Below are 17,881 nucleotides of genomic sequence, written 5' to 3'. Positions count from 1 at the left end.
CTAAATGAGGAGAATTTCTGGTCATCCTTGAAGCAACCTCAGAGCAAGAAGAGGTGAGACGCCAACCTGGGACCTGTTGAGCATTAGGCCTTCGTTGTCACACACACATCTTCCTGCGGTTCACACACAGCTCCTGTGGTGTGGCTGGTCCTCCATGTCCCTTAGCGAAGGCCCTGGTCGCAGCCTCCTCTGCAGTGAGTTACCGCTGCAGCCGAGGAGTAAGCCTGGCCCAAATGGCAGCCACCCCCAAGGCATCTGGGGTGCAGCTTGGCTCTTGCAGATCACAGAGTATACAGCAGCACCCATGAACATGGAAATACGTGCTATATTTTGTAAACATACTCTATTTAAAAGTGTGTACAATTTTTTCTCTATAAATAGTGATTCATTCCACATGCTCACACTTGGACCCTCAGCAACAGCACAAATCCGAATCATGGGTTTGGGTGCCGAGACCTACATATTCAGCACTTACTATTACTTAGACATTTCAGCTTAAGACACATGAAGAACAATTTTTTAAAAGAGTTCTTCCAGCTTCCCATTAGTAGTTGGCAAGTTTGTAGCTACCCATTCTGTCTGAAAACATGGGCTTTTTATGCCTTGGACTAGGTATCTAAAATGTGCACTCAACCAGCCCGAAGTCTGGGGCAAATTGCCTACTTAGCCCAAATTCTGGAGCTGTCACAATTGTAGCCCCATCTGACAGCGCTGGTAGGACGAAGAAAGAGTTTCCCATGCTCAAGATCCACAAAAACTGAAAAGCTTTGGATGTAAATTTAGCAGCAACTGAAAACAGAGTTCCCTTTGTACTTAAAACTCTTCCATAACTTACAAGAGCATTAAGTGAAAAAAAAACGAACAGGGATCCCAGCGCAGTATAACAAGGGTTCAGCATCAACATCCTCCATCAATTTAAACCTTGGGAAAAAAATAAGGAAGATTAAGCTTGCTGCCCAGAACTTGTTTTGTGGCTGTGGACAAGTCATTTAGGGCTTCACATCAAACAGGACTTGACAGCTCAGCATCTCTGCTTTCCACTCTTTCAAGTGCACCAATAACTGAAAGGACCAGCTAACAGGTCTGTTGTGAGTAGCTCACTGCACCTGTAAATGCTCTAAGATGCCCTCCTGTAAAGTGCAATGATGTCAAAGTTCTTCTAGGTCTGAACAGACAAGAGGCTGGAGGAAAAAAAATCAACTTCATTTTTTTCCTCATTAAGAATTATTACTGTAAGGGCTTGTCTGCACACTCAGATTCATAGCAGACTGAGTCAGGATGAGAACTGGAGTCTATGGCTGAGTATCTCCACGTCCAGCCCCTCAGGAACAGAAGTGCTTGCACCGGAACAGCACCCTCAGTAAGGCTCAGAAGCAGCTACTACTGAAGAGCACTCCTGGAATAACTTATCTTCCTAGACAAGCCCTGAAATCACTGCACTGACAACACATTAGTTTATTTACCAACACCTAGAGCTGCTGAAACAAACATTAGTTTTCCATTTCACGTCAGGATTAAGCCGAGGTTGCCCAGTTAGAGCAATCACAATTCCTCTGCACAGAGACAGGTGAAGCTGATGCTTCCTCACCAGTGAACAGGAAATCCCATAAAGCTGAGAGAGATGAAAAAGAGCAGTCTGAGAAGCATGCTCGCTTCTGACCTATGATAGTCATTTCACCGAGTGCCAAGGACAACAAACAGGATCCTGCCAGTGAGTGCTTTCATCTCATGGGGGGAGCTGGGTGGGAAACAGTTTTCCTGTTCCGTCAAAGTACGTTTTCACATCCTTGAAAAAACTTTGAGTCTGTAATAGGATGAACCACAGGCTTGACAATTTGTGCTCTGTTTCTGTAAAATGTATACGACATGAGGAACTCCCACCCACCCCAGAGTAAACATGCGCATGGATTACGTACGTGGCACTGCAGGTCAGGACAGCAATCTGAGTCCAGTCTTTAACTGGACCTGCTGAGCACCCTGACCAGCTTCTGAGACCTTCCCTGCACAGTCTGTCCTTCCCCTCCTCATACCCTCTGCTGTACTCCACAAGCTCTGTACTGAACTGCCTGACCTCTTCCTAGGAACACTGGTAGGTCTGTTTATTACCATAAGTTTAATTTTCAACAAGACATCTCTACTCAAAAAACCAAAAATCTTTTGCCACCTAACTAGTCTGCTTTTAAGAGTTATCCTCCCAATATGCTGATCATGCTTCCACTTGAGGACCTGGCTGTTTCCCAGTACTGTGGCTGGTACTGAACCACCCAAGAACAAATTCACAAAGAAAAAAAAAAAGACCGAAAAAAGTGCACAGCTCTTTGATAAGCTGTAGATCAGAAAGCAGAAGCAATAGCCTTAGCACATGATGGCTGATAACCCCCAAAAGCACTGAAGTCCAGCCAATGGGGTGACAGCATGTTAATCAAGTCCCGCCAGGCATGGGAAAATCACAGAAGAGGAAGGAAGAGGAACAAGGACAGTATGCACTCCTCCTTTTCCACATATCTGTACTGTCTATGCCATCTTCCCAAGTCCCTCTTGCTATCACTGTTTGTTCATGTTCACTAACAACAACAAATAACAAACAAGCTTTAGAAAATTTATCTAAATGACTGAAAAGCTAGAACTGAGAACACAGAGCAAAAAACTGCCTGATGGGCGTCCACAGGCAGCTAAGGTGTGCTTTGCTGCCCATCTACCGCTCATAGGTATGAGAGACAATTAAAGCCCTGATCCTCCTGTCCAAAATACTTCAACACCCACTCACACCCAGCTGATGGCAAACTCTAGCAAGAAAGCATTGCTACTAAAGAAAGCTCCAATGAGGCACGAAAATCCGATTCTTACTCTCTTAACAGGCACTCTAATCCATCTGGTATGAGCATACATAGTCAAGAAAAACTTTGAGTTTCATGGTTAGGCCTCAATCTTGCACTTAACCCAATGCGAAAGTGCCATTAGGACCTTGGTCTGTTTAAGTACTTCAGTATGTATTTCCTTTTCCAAGAGTTAAGTCTTTCATTGAAAGCAAATCTTAAACAAAAACGCAGGACCTTGGCTGGGGTCCATACCGAGTATTGTATTATGCATGTATTTTATCTCTCCTAACACTCTGTGACTTTCAGGAAAAACCTTTTATTTAAGTTTCTACATCAAACTACATTCATCTTATCAGTCCACCCCTTGGCGATTCACTTGGGGTGCCCTCCCTTGCACCCAGCCAACAGCGCCTCTGAACCCTGCAGGGGCACAGCAGGGATCGGGGGGCAGGATCCACGTCTTCACAGGCTGGCATGGCTAGGGGAAAAAAAAAAAAAAAAAAAAAAAAAAAAAGGGGAGCAAACAGGCAAGTAACTTCTCACAGCTGCTTTTGTGTGGCTCACTTGCGATCTGAATGCACTATTGATTCCTTAGCACTAAAACAGATTTGTAGCCCCTGTGTGCGCAAGACAGGGATCTCCTTCAACTCTAATCTCTAGCAGCTGTCAAAGACTTAAACAGCTTGGAGTTTGCTGGCACACCAAAACCAAAGAACATTTTGGGCCTACTTGCCTAAGGGGGAACCCATCTGAACAAAACCCAATAGAAGTCAATCTCCTGGCCCCATCAGAGCTGTATGGGGCCTCCCAAACTTTGCAACGTATTAAGCATTCAGACCATGCCAAGCAGCAGACTAAAATGACTGCACTCCCAACAATCCATGCCACCCAGAAACCTACCTGCCCCCGTGGTTTCCTGGGGAGGACATACTCTCCAAACATTTTAAATGGGGCCAAAGTACAGTGGGATTGCTCTTTCGTGAAACCTCCCAGAGGCACAGTGTCTCATCACAAGTGCAGTGCTCTTAAAACGTTGATAATTAGAATTTAATTGGCGATACTGAGGTAGCATCACCATAACTTACATCTTCAGATAACTGTCTCTTACTGCTCCTGATTGAAAATCTTGGTTTCAGTTGGGAAAGAATTCAAGGATGACTTTTTTCTTTTAGCTAAAACCAGGAATCCAGTCCAGTTATCGTCTGTTAGTGTTCTGCCGAGGGAACACCGGCACCACAGCTATCACTAGTGGGGCCCCTCCCAGGCAAAATACCCTCACAACAGACTTCTGTACAGAAGAGTTTGGACACATTTTTGCAGAGGAAGTTTAACAAAAACTTTTAACCAGTCCATCTGTTTCCTCACATCTGTTTCCCGATGCCTACCTTGATACAATTCTAACATGCTGGCTGCTGGGTGAAACCTTCGACAGGATGGTGAAATTTACTGGAAACTGTCAAATCTCTCTTTGATGCAATGTTTGGCAGGAGAAGAAATCATCCAAGATTTTTCCTGGGATGGTATGACTGGGAAGTTGCACCACTGGCAACATAACAGAGCTTTTTTGAAAATTTATGTGTTATTACTATAACTATTTTTTTGAAACCTCCCCCATGAAGAAAAAAGGGGAAAAAAGTTTGTTGCGCTGTCTCCTATTTGACAAAACATCCCCACATTAATAGCAACAAGCACATTAAGAATAAAGTTCAGCCTTCAGAATTAAAAGTCTACAACAGGATTTGCTTTTTTTTTTTTTTTTAAATGGACACAAAGGAAACAGGCACTGAGGAAAAACATGCATGCAGTGACATTTTCGCAGGAAACTTCAGACCTCGTTGGAGTTAATTTAGATTCTACATCCTATTATTGTGGGAAGAGACCCACTCCGGTTTTCAGGAACTAAAACACACCGGGTTCTCCTAACGTGCCTCCCAACAGCATTCCCAAGGAGTTCCTACTATCTTAAAAAAGTTAATTTGCAAACAGCGAGGGCTGCTTTACTGGGGATAGGGGGGTAGTTCCACTCACACGCTCTTTATTCATTTTCAATAGTTCGCTTACACATAAAATGTCCCGGAGCCAAAAGCGGACGGGCGGGTTACCAGCCGCGCTGCTGGGCGAGCTGCCAGAGCTCCCTTCCTTCCCCTTTTTCCCCCCGCTTCGTACTTATTTAAAGGGGAAAAAGGGAGCCCCACGCTCCCGCGGTGGGGGCACCGCGGAGCCCCTCGCCCCTGGGGCATCCGAGCTGGGCAGGGAGGGGAGCGCCCCCCCTCCCCCCCCGGCCTCCGCCGTCCCCGGGAACAGCTGAGCGGCGGCGGCTGCGCCCCCACCGCCGCCCCGGCCCCGCTCCCCGCCGCCTGTCCCGCCGCTGGCGTCCCCCGGTACTCACCGCCGGCCGGCTCGGGCAGCGTGGAGACCGAGGTCTGTCCCATGGCGTGGCCGGGAGGCGATCAGGCCGCCCGCCGGGCGCGCAGCCTCCGCCGCGGCTGTTTCCGGGGGGCCATCTCACTCCTGGCCGGGGCCGCGCTCCCCGCCGCGCCGGCTGGCGGGGGGCGACTGCTCCGGCGGTGGCGGGGGTCGTCGTCGGCGGCTGCGGGCCGGCGGCTGCCCCTCATACCCCCGCGCTGCCGGGCCGCCGATCGGCGCGGGCCCGCGGCCGCAGCGCCGCGCCCCCCGCCCCGGGGCACCGCCTCGACCCCGCCCGCCGCGGGTGGGGGAGGCTGCGCTCCGCTGCGCCTTTCGCTGCCCAAATCCCAGCTGCGGGGCAGGGGCGCGGTGAGGACCGTAAAAGTCTTTAATAAATACGAGAAAAGAGAAAAAACCCACCCTTAATTATACGGAGATTGGAAAAGACGGCGCTTGATCGGCGAGCCTTCTCGGGCTGCTAACGTCCCGAGCCCCTGCCCTTCTCCGAACTCCAGAGCGTTGGTCCAGACACAAAATTGTTCTCACCCCTTCTGTGAGGGGGGCACAGGGAAAACGCGGGACAGCGGCAGGGAGCCACCCCACTGCCCCGTTCCGCCGGGAGCCGGTACCAGGAGGGGCGGGCAGGGCAGCTCCCGGGGGGTGAGCGGCCCTCGTTTGGCTGTGACAGGGCTCTGGAGAAGGGGCCAACCCTTCCTTCTCTCACAGGGGCATAACCAAGGACAGGACCTGCTTTTAGTTTCCAAAAAAAAGCGGACAGGCTAAGACAGCAGCATCCAGACAGCACTCTGCCGTAACAAGCAACGAGACGGGCCATGATCAGTTGGATAAATTAAGGGGGATGATGGGGAGAAACAGAGATTGTGCATAGCACAAGGGCAAAAGGAACAAAGGATTTTTTTTTTTTTTTTTTTAGTTTTCCTAATGCATAGCCATACTCCAAGCAGTGATACAAGCTTAACTGGAGCAAACAGTTGTCAGTGATAAAAAACTTAAAAAGCTCAGGTCCCTAATAGCTATTACTGTGCAATATCTCAAAACAAGCAGGGAGATGCTTGACATGAGGACACCATCACAGTTTAGCCCCTCTCTGCAACTAAAATACCACACAGTTGCTTGCTCACTCCTCCCCTTGCCACTCCTCAAGTGGAATGGGGAGGAGAAGGGGGAAAGATAGAAAAGCAAAACTTGTGGGTTAGGATAAAAACAGTTTAACAGAACAACAAAGGAAGAGAAATCAGAGACAGTTGACAAAAGCAATAACAGAATATACTTAAGCACAAAATTTACAGTACAATAGCTCACAGCGGATCCTGATGTCCAGCTTCCTCTCAAGTAGCAAAACCTAACCCTCTGCACTGTCCCCAATTTATAACCTGAGTATGACCTCACATAGTGTGGAATAGCCCTTTGGCTAATTTGGGTAAGCTATCCCAGCTGTTTGCTAATTGGTAAGGTATCCCAGCTGTGTTCCCCAGTCACAGATGCCACCAGCTCCAGTTCCTCTCCCAGCTCAGGTGAAAATCAACTCTGTTCTAGCCAAAACTAGGACAGACACTCAAGGCTTATCTAAAGAACATAGAATTGTAGAATCGATTGGGTTGGAAGGGACCTTTAAAGGCCATCTAGTCCAACTCCCCTGGAAGAAGCAGGGACATCTCCAACTCAATCAGATTGCTTAGAGTCCTGTCCAACCTGGCCTTGAACGTTTCCAAGGATGGGGCATCTACCACCTTTCTGGGCAACCTGTTCCAGTGTTCCACCACACTCATTGTAAAATTTTTTTTCCTTGTATCCAGTCTGAATCCAGTCCTATCACAACAGGCTTTGCTGAAGAGTTTCTCCCTGTCTTTCTTATAAGCCCGCTTTAGGTACTGGAAGACCACTATAAGGTCTCCTGCTAAAGAAGATCTATTAGCGAGACATATGGTGAGACTACTATGGTTTTGAGTGGCCTGAAAGTCCTAGAGAGGTTGGCTGGAGAGATTTCTGACCTGCTGATCTTTGTATGTGTTGTCACTGTGGTGACATTTTAGGAAATGGAGATTTGTGTTGGTGTGGGGCCCATACTCAGGAAGCAAATGGAGTCCCATGGGTGGCTGCAGTCTGGGTCACCTGACATCAGTTATGAGCAGAAGAGATGTGGTCATCAGCTAATACACAGAGAAGAGTACAACTAATGCTAGTCTTCATGTTTGTTTTTTTTTTGGTAGAAAATAGGTCTTGGTAAACAGGTCTTTTATTTCTTCATTTTATATGATTACACATTAAATTGCCAGGGGTACAGGCTGGAGTGTAATAGACTTCTGCTAGGTACTTAATTTAGTAAGAGGGAAAAAAGTGAGGACAACACAAAATTAATAAAGCACAAACAAGTGAAGTACTAAATAAGAAGAAGATCAATTGTCCAAGGAGCACTAGCACTTAATGAGGGTGTTTCTCCTGGGGAGCTGCAAGGAGGTTCTTCAGTGTTTTCATCAACAATCTAGAGAAGTATTATTTCAAGCAGCTTTAAAAGGCTAAATAAATAACAAGCAGCAGCAGCAATTTTAGACAGAGTAAATATTACCAGAGTGATAATGAGGACAAGGCAGTCACAGAGCTATCTGGATTATTCAACAAACTCAGCTCTTTCAAACAAGTACATTTTAATAGGGTCAAAAGGAGAAAAAAGTCGGACTTGCAGGATGGAGCAATGCAGCCTGCAGGGCCAAGGAAGGTATGTCAGAAAGCTGCTCCATGACGGGGCTCAGAGAAATTCAACATGAGCTCCTAGCAAGATAGTGCTGGTACAGAAGGATGCTGATATTCACGTCTGGATATGCAAATGGGAAAGGGGTAGATAGAAATCCCATTACATCCTTCTGCTTTTTATCAGACGAAGAGTGCTGTCCCATGTCCAGTGTTGTTGTCTGCCCCTTATAAAACAATGCTGCATGATGGGAGACGGCTTAAAAGAGATCCACAAGATGAGATGGAAAGGGAAGAAAGTGCTCTCCAACAAAAGGCTCGACTGGTGTGGATGTGCTCAGGAAAGAAAGACTGACATGTTGCATTTCAACCTAAAAGTGCTTTTGCAAGGAGAAAATAGCATTGCAGCACTCCTGGAAGTCCAGACCCTGAAGGCAAAGCTCTTTGCCTGACACCTCCAAATCCAGACCCTGTACAGGAGGCACCAGGCTGAACTGCGCAGTGGGAGCTCAGTGGAATGTGGGTGGCCTAATGGTCCCTTCTTACACCCGAGGAAAGGCTTTCGGAAAGGTGGCTTGTTGAACAACCAGCTCCTGTCACTTCTTTCTCAGGAGAATTTTTTGCCATGATTTCCCACATTTATTTTTCTTACCTGGAAAAATGATTTTAAAAGGTTTTGTTTTGAGAAACTTGAGTGACCTCTTTGGAGTCACTTGTAAACAGGAACATAAAAGTGTTCCTGTCTGCCTCCGGTGAATCTCATTAATTTTATCAAAGGAATTTGTGTTCCCCTGCTATGTAAAATCCCAGTTTCAGTGCAGAAGTATGTGTCACCTGCCTGCGTGTTCCTGTGAAGGTACTAACCTCCTCAAGATCAATTCATAGGCCAATAAAATGGGCATAGTTATCACAACCGCCAGTGCAGGTCAACTAGTTGCCAATTTCTTTTGGTTTTGTTGTTGTTGTTGTTGCTTGTTTTGCTTTGGTTTTTTTTTTTTCATAAATTAACTGATGATGGTGACTATCTTTTATAAGTTTTCTTTGCAGCCACCTCATTTGAGCCACCTCCTGTCTTCATACCTCAGAGATGCTTAGCAGTACTTTGCATAATATAATTACTGCTTTAGAAAACAGGGGATGTCAACTCAAGTTTAGGGAAGGTAAATGTTAATTTATCGCACTAACAGATTATAGGCATCACATTACATAGAATAAGAAAATTATGCTTCTGATTATAAAAGTTTACCCGAAAGAACAACATATAAACAATGAATAGTTTACTTGAATTAGAAAATGTAAAGGTCTTATTAAGGAGATTTGTATTCATGATGGACAAGATACTAGGAGCATCCAGTACTATCACTGTAGATTCTTCATTCAGCTTTTGTAAAGTGGGCAAAAATAAATACTTTCTCTTGATCCTGAATAGGGAATAGTAGTTGAATGCATAAAATAGTACTGGCCCATACTGCAGTTATGTCTCTTTCTGCTTTATCTCCTGCCTAAAGATGTAAAGGGGCAATGTATACATCTCGGACTACTCACAGTCATTACTGATCATCAAATTAGAAAAAAAAAAAGCACTTTTCTGCTTAGATCCTGCTTTTAAAGCCATTTGATTTAAGAATTCAGCTTATGACCCACCAATGGGAGGGAATGAACCCTGAATCCTCAACACTGCACAAAAAGACATCTACCAATGTGACCTATGAGAGAAGCTGGACTGTTGAAAGCAAAGATAGATTACATTTTTCCTATTTAGAGCTATATTTATGTAATTGCCTCCACACAGAAGGGATTCTAGCTTCCTACTGACATTCCCATATGAGCATCCACACAAAATACATACATTTATTATTCAGTTGTCTAGGAGCTTTTATTCTGCAGTATGATAGAGAAATATTTTAATCTGTGCATTGAATTCCTTGCCATGTTGGTAGTTGGCATTTAGGACAGTTAAAAGGTTAAGGATATGATAATGTTTGATAACAACTGATTCTAGCAGAGAGTTGAGATTGCAATTTTTTAGCTAAAACACATTTTTATTTGGTATAGCCCTTTTCTTTTTTAGGATTTAGATTACTTTATCTATGATGTGTTTGGATGTATATTCCACTTTGCCTTTAAACAACTAACAGGATAAGACACAAATGGACTGCCCAGCATTTTGTAGGTATTGTAGTCTTCTGGGGTTTCTGGAAATCCACAGTTACTAGCAAAGCAAAAATGGCCTGGGAAGATGAAAGTGAGAATTTCAGGATTAAAATTTCCATTATCATTTTAGGCAGGGCTAACCTTGTACTGAAGGAAACGCTGCAACAAGATGCTAAAACATGAATATGTCTTCTGTCAGGTGGGGAAGCTGAGGTTCAGATGATGGGTAGAACAGGTTCCAGTAAGTCATGCCAGACTGTTCTAACACAACATTGGCATTGACAGGGTTCCTGGACTCAGTCTCCCAGTAGTAATACTGCAGTTATCTGATTGCCTCATGCTGCGTGCACAGTTCTTCCCTCCTTGTCCCAAATTATTATGTTGGTTACTGCAGTGAATACTGTTAAACAGATACTCTGCTCTCCCTCAAGAACTGAAATCTTCCACCAAAAGAGGAAGTATGGGCTACTTCATGAACTTGAGATGTGTTTGTAAAACAAGACTATTTCACTTGTATATGTGTGTAGCATGAGATCTAATATGCAGATGAGGGCTATTCTGATTAAAAAACGTAGCAGACATTTCTGGGATGAGATTTTCTTGTTCAGATTAGAGTCTGCAGTGGGAGATGGATAGCATGACCCGTACCTATGGAAGATCTGAGGGGGTCAGAGTTGTTTAGTATTCAGGTGTTCTCAACTCCTGTTTCAATGTCTGCTCTTGTTTGTCCTCACCAGCTCTTCACCATCATAGGTGGGAAAAGAGCACAGCTGGGCAAACTCACTCAACGGCAATTTGGCAGAGACAGGTTTTCTTTCTGCTCACAAACTATCTGCAAAGTGGTTATGCACTTGCAAACTTGTTTGCTACTCTAATTTATTCATCATAACAGTTTGTAAGCCAATTTCGGACACTGGGAAACAGGTGAACAATTCATGGCAACTGCAGTTCAGTAATTTACTCTCCAGGCTGTGTGCTAGGTGTCCTGGGGTGTTTGTGCTCTCTGACCTGGAGGTGCTATCTCCACCTGGAGGAAACTTTCACAATAAGTGCATCAATATGGTTTTAAATGCTTGGCAATGAATGCTTATAGATCTACTCCTGTAATTTTATCATCTGATCTGTGACTTTTGTTGTACTGTTTAACTTAATTTTACTCTTGCCTGTATTAAGTAACTACTTGGCAAGTTGTTCTAGGAAAGACTTCTGCAGACTTGAACACTGCAAGTATGTTGAAAAAATCTCTGTTTTCATTTTAATAACAGTTTGCAGTTTCTTGTGGTACTGTATGCACTGAGCTTTTAAAGTAATTTGCATAATATGTGCGGTTGAAAGGCAGAGAATAGAAAGAAAATTGTCCCAATGCAGACATTTTGGGAGTCACAGAGAGCAGATCTACTCATCTCCTGCATGTGCTCCTCAACTTCAGAAACTGCCCTGCTCCACCGCTGTGCTTTTTTCTAACATTTCAATTTCTACACACTTCTCCACCCCAGCTCTGTTCCACAATAACTTTCAAAAGTGTTTTTCTTCCCTAGTGTTCCTTGCAGGCAAATTATAAAACTTGATATCCCTCTGAGTTCTTTGACTTTTTCTTCATCCCACAGTTGTGGCTAATGTTTGTCTACTTGACTGGCGAAGATCTGGAGTCAGTTCCCTTGCTTTGCTTTAAGAAGCCTGGCCTACACGGGAACCTTCCTTTTCTCATAGACCCAGAGTATTTCAGTAGTTATTTGGGGTATTATTACTTTTGCATCTACTGTTTTTAAAGTTATCAGCTGCCTAAATACTTAGTACCTAAGCAGCAGAAGCAGTGTAATCCAGGTTTTGGAGAACTTCTTGTGCAAGATTATGAAAGGTGAGCAAATGGAAGATTGAGACACTGATTAATCAGGCCTTTCTGACCCAACAGTGTTGGTCTTTTTAAAATTTGAATTTACTGAAAGTTACTATGCTATAAGAAATGTGTGTTCTTCGGGGCAAGGATCTTGTCATCTTCTTTTAAGAAGAGTTAAGCACTATGCAATTAATGCTGCGAAAAGCTGCCTTCTGTCTTTGTTTAAAGCACGAGGGAAACTGACATACTGGATCATATTGTGTCCCTAAATCTAGACCAGATATTCCTGAAAAAAGCTGAAGAACTTCCCAATAGATGGCATGATGTATTATCTGAAGTCTGTAATGTCCCTAATACTTAATAATTTAAAGGCTACAGTCCTGGTTTAAATTTTAAACTTTAAATTTTCAAAAACTCTTTTACATGTTTGTTATGGTTAATAGCAAGAACTCTCAATATTAATGTTGTTCATTCGTGATCATTTCCTTAGTGCCTTGTGCTGACTCCTTAATCCCAGCACCTCCTGTTGCATTGCATGTCGCTGTGCAGTGTCAGTACTGTGATGGTACAGGACAGCATTTCCTTTCCAGGCAGAAAACAACCATCAAAAATTTTCCAATCAAGTGTGTATTTGTCACCAGATATCGGTTTTGTCCAGGGTTCCAGATTTATCATGAAAGACAAAAAGAACTACATTACAGATTATAAATAGCAATCTGCCTGTCCTAGTTCAAGCCACTGGGGAAGCAGAAAGCGATGGCGTAAAACCGACATGCTGGAGCGTAGAGTTCCTCAAGAGTCAGGTTTCTGCCAGGTTTTCCAAGGCTTTAGCTGCTGCAAGTTCCTATCAGTAGTTACAATAAACAGAGTGCAGAGGCCCCTTTCCTGATACAAGCTGGCGTGTCCCCAGCAGAGAAAAGGAAGCAGTGCAGCTAAAAGTGGCTGGAGGTCTGTTCTTACCACGGGACACCACTTTTCCTCCTTCACCTCTTCTCTCAAGGCCTGTTGCACCTTTCATTGTGTTTAGCATAGCAGTGGTCACAGTACTGGAGCCCCTTAATTCATCGTTTCAAGGAAAGGCTCCTACCAGCTGGACCGACTCCCCTTTGGCGTCGGGAAAAGCCCAGTCCTCTGGGAGAACTTCTGTGCTCTCCAGCCTGTCCAGCAGTGCCTCCTCACTTCAGAGAAGCCAGCCGTGATACTAGTCCACCCATGCTAAATGTTTTCCTTAGGAAAACACAGCTCTCTGCTCTTCAAGGCATGTGTGGTGGTTGCTGGCTGCAGCTTTCCCTCTGCAGCTCCAAGCTCCTTAATGAATCACGGCTTTTTGGCACCAAAGCAAAATAAACACATAATTCTGGATGCCTTTGCCAAATGTATGTACACTTAGAGCAGGTTCTGAATGACAGAAAGCGAAAGGTTTAATGAAATGTGCAGGCTGCGTCGCTAAAAGTTGCAAAAACCCCAGAAAATGTGGATCTGAAGGTCAGAACAGTACCGTTAGCCCAGTAGTTGTTCACATCTTGTACAGTTTCTAGAGCACATGGAGGGGGATTACCACTAGTATGTCAGCTACAGCTCTCACCAGGAAAAGTCAGTAATAGAAAGCAGCATAGGGGTGCGGAATCGCTCATCAGCATGACTGTAGATGCCTACCTCTTTCTTTTCTCTTTGTGAACCGATTCGGGGTAACTACACAGAGCCCAGCAGATTTTTACACTGATGCTTCCTAGCCTATGTGAAGGGGAAAAAAAGCCATCAACAAAAAAATTGGCAGGCGTACTCAATGAAGTTTCTCAGTTGCTTGAGACATTCGTGTGTACATACCCTGTCACGCACTTTGGCCCCTTCAAAGTGCCTGAGCCTGTCCATGACTTCAACACCTGCATTTGCTCTTGCTGACTTGACTGAGAATTGAGGAAAAGTTTCCAGAGTGTTTGGCACAACTGCTCCTCTAGTTCCTCTCCATTCAATCAGATTTTAGAATGAATTTAAATGTGTTGCCGGACTATAATTATCTCTGAAGGGCAGAAGACCACAGGGGACCAGCTCTTTCCCCTTTAAATGAGCAGCTGTAAAGACACTGCCTTAAACGATGTCCTGAATGCCAGCAAAGCTTGAAACCTGGACCTGTGCCCAATTAACTGCCCAAAATCAGAATAATCTCTACCTTTGGCAAATCAAAGTAATTCCCCATGAAGCTGTTTTACTACAGAAATCTAGTCTAGAGACTAAAATACAAGTTTCAGCCTTCAGTTTAATTTCCCCTAATGTTTCTACTACTATGAAAATATGGGCCTTTTTTTAACCCTACTGGGAAAATACATTTTTTCCACTCTCCCATGACTCAAAAATATCTGAAAGATTCTTCCTCCAAGCTTAAGAAAAAGAGGGGGGAAAAACTTCATCTTTTGGCAAAGATACAGAATGGAAATTTTTGACTCAAAAGAGGATTTTCAAAATAAAATAAAATATAAGCAGCATGTGAAAACAAGGGGTTATAATGGAAACTATTTTCATAGCCAGCTCTAAAGTAAGCACTGCTGTTCCAGAGACACATGGTACTGGTGCAGGCATTGGTTTGAGGCCAAAACCCCTAGCATGCTAGTGGAATCCGGAAGCACTACAACATTAAATACACCTCAAAATATATGTCAGACATCTCCCCATGTCTGTTCCACTGACTCTGCACAGTGTGACACTATACACTTAATTCATCAGCGTCAGCAGAGCAACAGAACAAGGGGTCGGTGGCGGAGGTGGTCTCCTTTCCTTGGGTCGGGTTCTTTCCTGCACCGCACACTTCCTGAATGGTCTTCTGCAAGACTGGGCTTTTTATTCCCATTTTGCAAATATTGAGCCAATATTCACTTTCCATGTGCAGCACTTATACAGCATCTATTATTACAGCATGTGAGCACCTCACACTGGTCCTGGGGAAGTGTTATTATCCCCAAGGTAGGATTTCCACATTTCATCTAGAGTGATGGGGGGAGGGAGGGTGCTACAAAAGGCATAAGGGCATCCTGCTCAGCTGCACTCCTCGCTGGCAGACTCTTGCTGCTGCCTTTGGTCTGTTTCTTCCAGCTGCTCCAAGGCAGTTGGCTGAGCCCTGGGCAGTTTTCTGTCATGGAAAAAACCCTTCTTGCACCTACCACGATTACAGCTATGATGCTTGGCCTGCATCTTTGCCAATTCATTAGAAAAGCCCACAACCGGTTAAAAGTGTCATAATCAAGGGCATAGAATTGATTTTCTGCTTTTGTTCTGCCTGGCTTTTCTGCAGATTTGTGGCTTTTGCTCTCAGTTTGTGCCTCACAATAAAATGCAAACACCGACTGAAAATTTCCCCAGGAGTGGGGCTGGTGAGGTGTCCCCCTCTGCCACTTGAATTGAGCGATATCCCCACTCTGCTGGCTTTCTCAGGGTCTGACTGGCTGCAGATACACAGGAGCAGTTGCAGAGCACTGACTCAGGCTGGTTCTCCTCTGCCAAGCCTGATGCCAGCTCCTCACAGGGTTCAAGAGCTGTCATTAGAGGCCATCATACTAGGGCATCATTGTACAAGCCCGTTTCCCTCAGGAGGGCGGACCAAAACGTCCGGCTTGGTGCCTGTAAGCACATATGTGTGGCTACACCTACTCACTGGCTCTGAGAAGGACTTGGGCTCCGCCAGGAATGACCAGCTGCTCCCCAGCAATCCAGGGGGATGGACAGCGGCTGCTCCCCAAGTCACCAGGGTGTGGAGAGGTGGGGACAGAAGAGAAAAAGTCGTGCCTTGGGTCTCTGTGCACTGGGAACACACCAGCTTTTTCCGCCCCAAAATGTACCACAGTGGCGGTATGGCATGGATCAGCCTTGTGGCGCTCACCCAAGATGCGGCTCCTTGTAAGAGCCAATGGGTCAATCAGGTGGTAGGGTCTGTGAGGCTCACAAACAGCAGCCATGGGCAAGCAAATGGGGCTGAAAAAGCATGGAACCTGCTCTGCTGGGGAAGAGCAGCCAGCCAAGAAGTTCACAAAAGCTCATGAACATGGATGGGTTCAGTGGTTGTTGACTTTGGTAATTAGGTTCTGTGCTTTAGATTTAATGTCAAAAAGGTGCAACTGGTTCACAGATACAAGTAGATCCAATTTCATACTTATATACATGTGTTCTGGTTTTGTTAGTGAGGGGGGGCCTAACATGCCAACCACCTTCCTCCCTCCCCTTCACCATCAAGTTGTTTGGAAATATTGTTTTGAAACTTCAGAATCGGCCACGGTCTTTCCTTCTCCAAACTGGATGTAGCTTTCTTCCTAATAGGTTTTACATAGCATCCTTTCTAAAACCATCCTTGATGCTGAGAAACATATCACCCCTGTTTAATTTTTGTCTTACCGAGTACATTGCTGTGGATGGGGAGTGTTATAAAGGGTCAGGTCTCGCACCCTTGCCGGCATGACATAGGGGAATTTTGGTCTAGTAACCTGCTAACATCTCCCTGGAGAAGGCTACTTTGAATAAGGCAGAAAGGCTGGCAAACTTTGCCTCAAGCTCCTCCCATATGCATGGCATTTGGTCTCTACATAGTGATTGTTTCAATCAAGTGTAAATCTGTGGGTCTCATTTTGCTTTTTAAATTCTTGCATATCATGCATTTCTTGCTGGTGGCCAGGGGAACCAGTGTGCTTTAACCACACTAGTCCTGGGGTTTTTTTTTTGTGCTGATCTAGATCGTGTTTAGCTCAGGTTCATTCAGTTGCAAAACCCACATATAAGGAAACTAAATCAGTTATGTCAACTGAAGCAGGAATGCCATATGGTTCTTGTGAAAAGCGCTTTTACCAAGACTAAACATCAATATTACACTTTTTCGTAACTACCTGCTTAATACAGCACATCATTAATGCAGCACATATAGTTAGTTAAAATAAAAAAAAAAAAATTAAAGTTCAGCAGCATTAAAGCCAGATGGGCTGCAGGGGGGAAAGTTGCGGAGACTTTTAAAAGTCATGTAAGTGTAATATTATTGTTTTCAGCTACAATCCAATTAAATTGGGCTGACAGAAGCTTTCACAGAAATGTCCAGAAAGATAACTTGTCTGTAAGGAAAATCCATTTAAAACAAATAGTACTTCAGATAGTTTCATGGTTCTGTGGCTCGCTGAATTACGATCCTGTATAGAAGCCACAAAGCTGATGTGGGAAAGCCAGTAATAAGACCTTTACTGGTATGGTACTGAGAGAAAAATTACTTGATTTTACAGTGCTTTTTGTAAGTATTTGAGTGTAGGGAAAAAAATAACCCAAGAAGACCCATTCCCAAAGGCAGAAACTACACATTTCCAAAAACATGACCTGCCCCCCCTTGCTGCCTCCTCTGCAGTCCCCAGCATCACTGGGAGACAGGCTGCAATGCCAAGCACCCTCTAAAACCTTGGGTCGGTGCAAGGAGCAGCCCCGTGGCAAGCAGGAGTGCCTTTATGGGCACTGCAAATAGCATCCGCTGGGTGCTCTGGCTGCAGCGCAGATACCTTTGGTTGTGGGGTACGATCCACCAAATCCAGCTTGGTATCATGCTCCAGTGTTTTCTGTAAAAGTCACTTAGAGAACTGTGCTGTCTCGTGTAGGTTTGCCTGTTACTGGGGTATGTAAATACTGGCCTTCTTGTCTGATAGGTCTTAGTGGTGTTAAGAAGAGAAGAAAGATACCCTATGTAAGACACCCCAACCCACTCTGTTTCTCTTTTTAAACAGTTACCCTTTCCAGAAAAGTTGAGACCGTTCTCTGCACGTTAGCTGTTTACTGCAGCAAATAGTTGTTTTCTGCCAAAACAGTAAGCGAAAGTCTATGTAAAGTCCTGCCTACACACACGATGTACCAGGAGGGAAGGTGGTCCTAAGCCCTCTGAAGCATAGATCCCACTCACTTAAACTCCTAAAATGCAACACAAGATGTCAGAGCCTTCATTTTC

The 17,881-nt window shown here is 44.7% G+C and overlaps 1 protein-coding gene across 3 annotated transcripts in view; it reads right to left on the bottom strand.

The window, feature by feature from the left end:
* Positions 1-17,881, bottom strand: part of PHACTR2 (phosphatase and actin regulator 2) — a 101,909-nt gene that overhangs the window by 67,543 nt on the left and 16,485 nt on the right. Inside the window, exon 1 of one of the 3 annotated variants that reach the window (XM_086744137.1) lies at positions 5,209-5,718. The exons of 1 other annotated variant lie outside the window; for it this stretch is intronic. In XM_086744137.1, coding sequence (XP_086600263.1) covers positions 5,209-5,251 — 43 coding nt within the window. In that variant the 5' untranslated portion in view covers positions 5,252-5,718. Of the gene's footprint in view, positions 1-5,208; positions 5,719-17,881 lie in introns of those variants that run through there. One more of the 3 variants, XM_086744139.1, reaches the window with a different exon arrangement.

The sequence above is a fragment of the Chlamydotis macqueenii genome, chromosome 3 (genome assembly GCF_036417535.1).
Source record: "Chlamydotis macqueenii isolate bChlMac1 chromosome 3, bChlMac1.mat, whole genome shotgun sequence".
NCBI classification, from domain to species: Eukaryota; Metazoa; Chordata; class Aves; order Otidiformes; family Otididae; genus Chlamydotis; species Chlamydotis macqueenii.
Note: the sequence above shows the minus strand (reverse complement) of the source record. Positions and strands in the feature narration are given on the sequence as shown.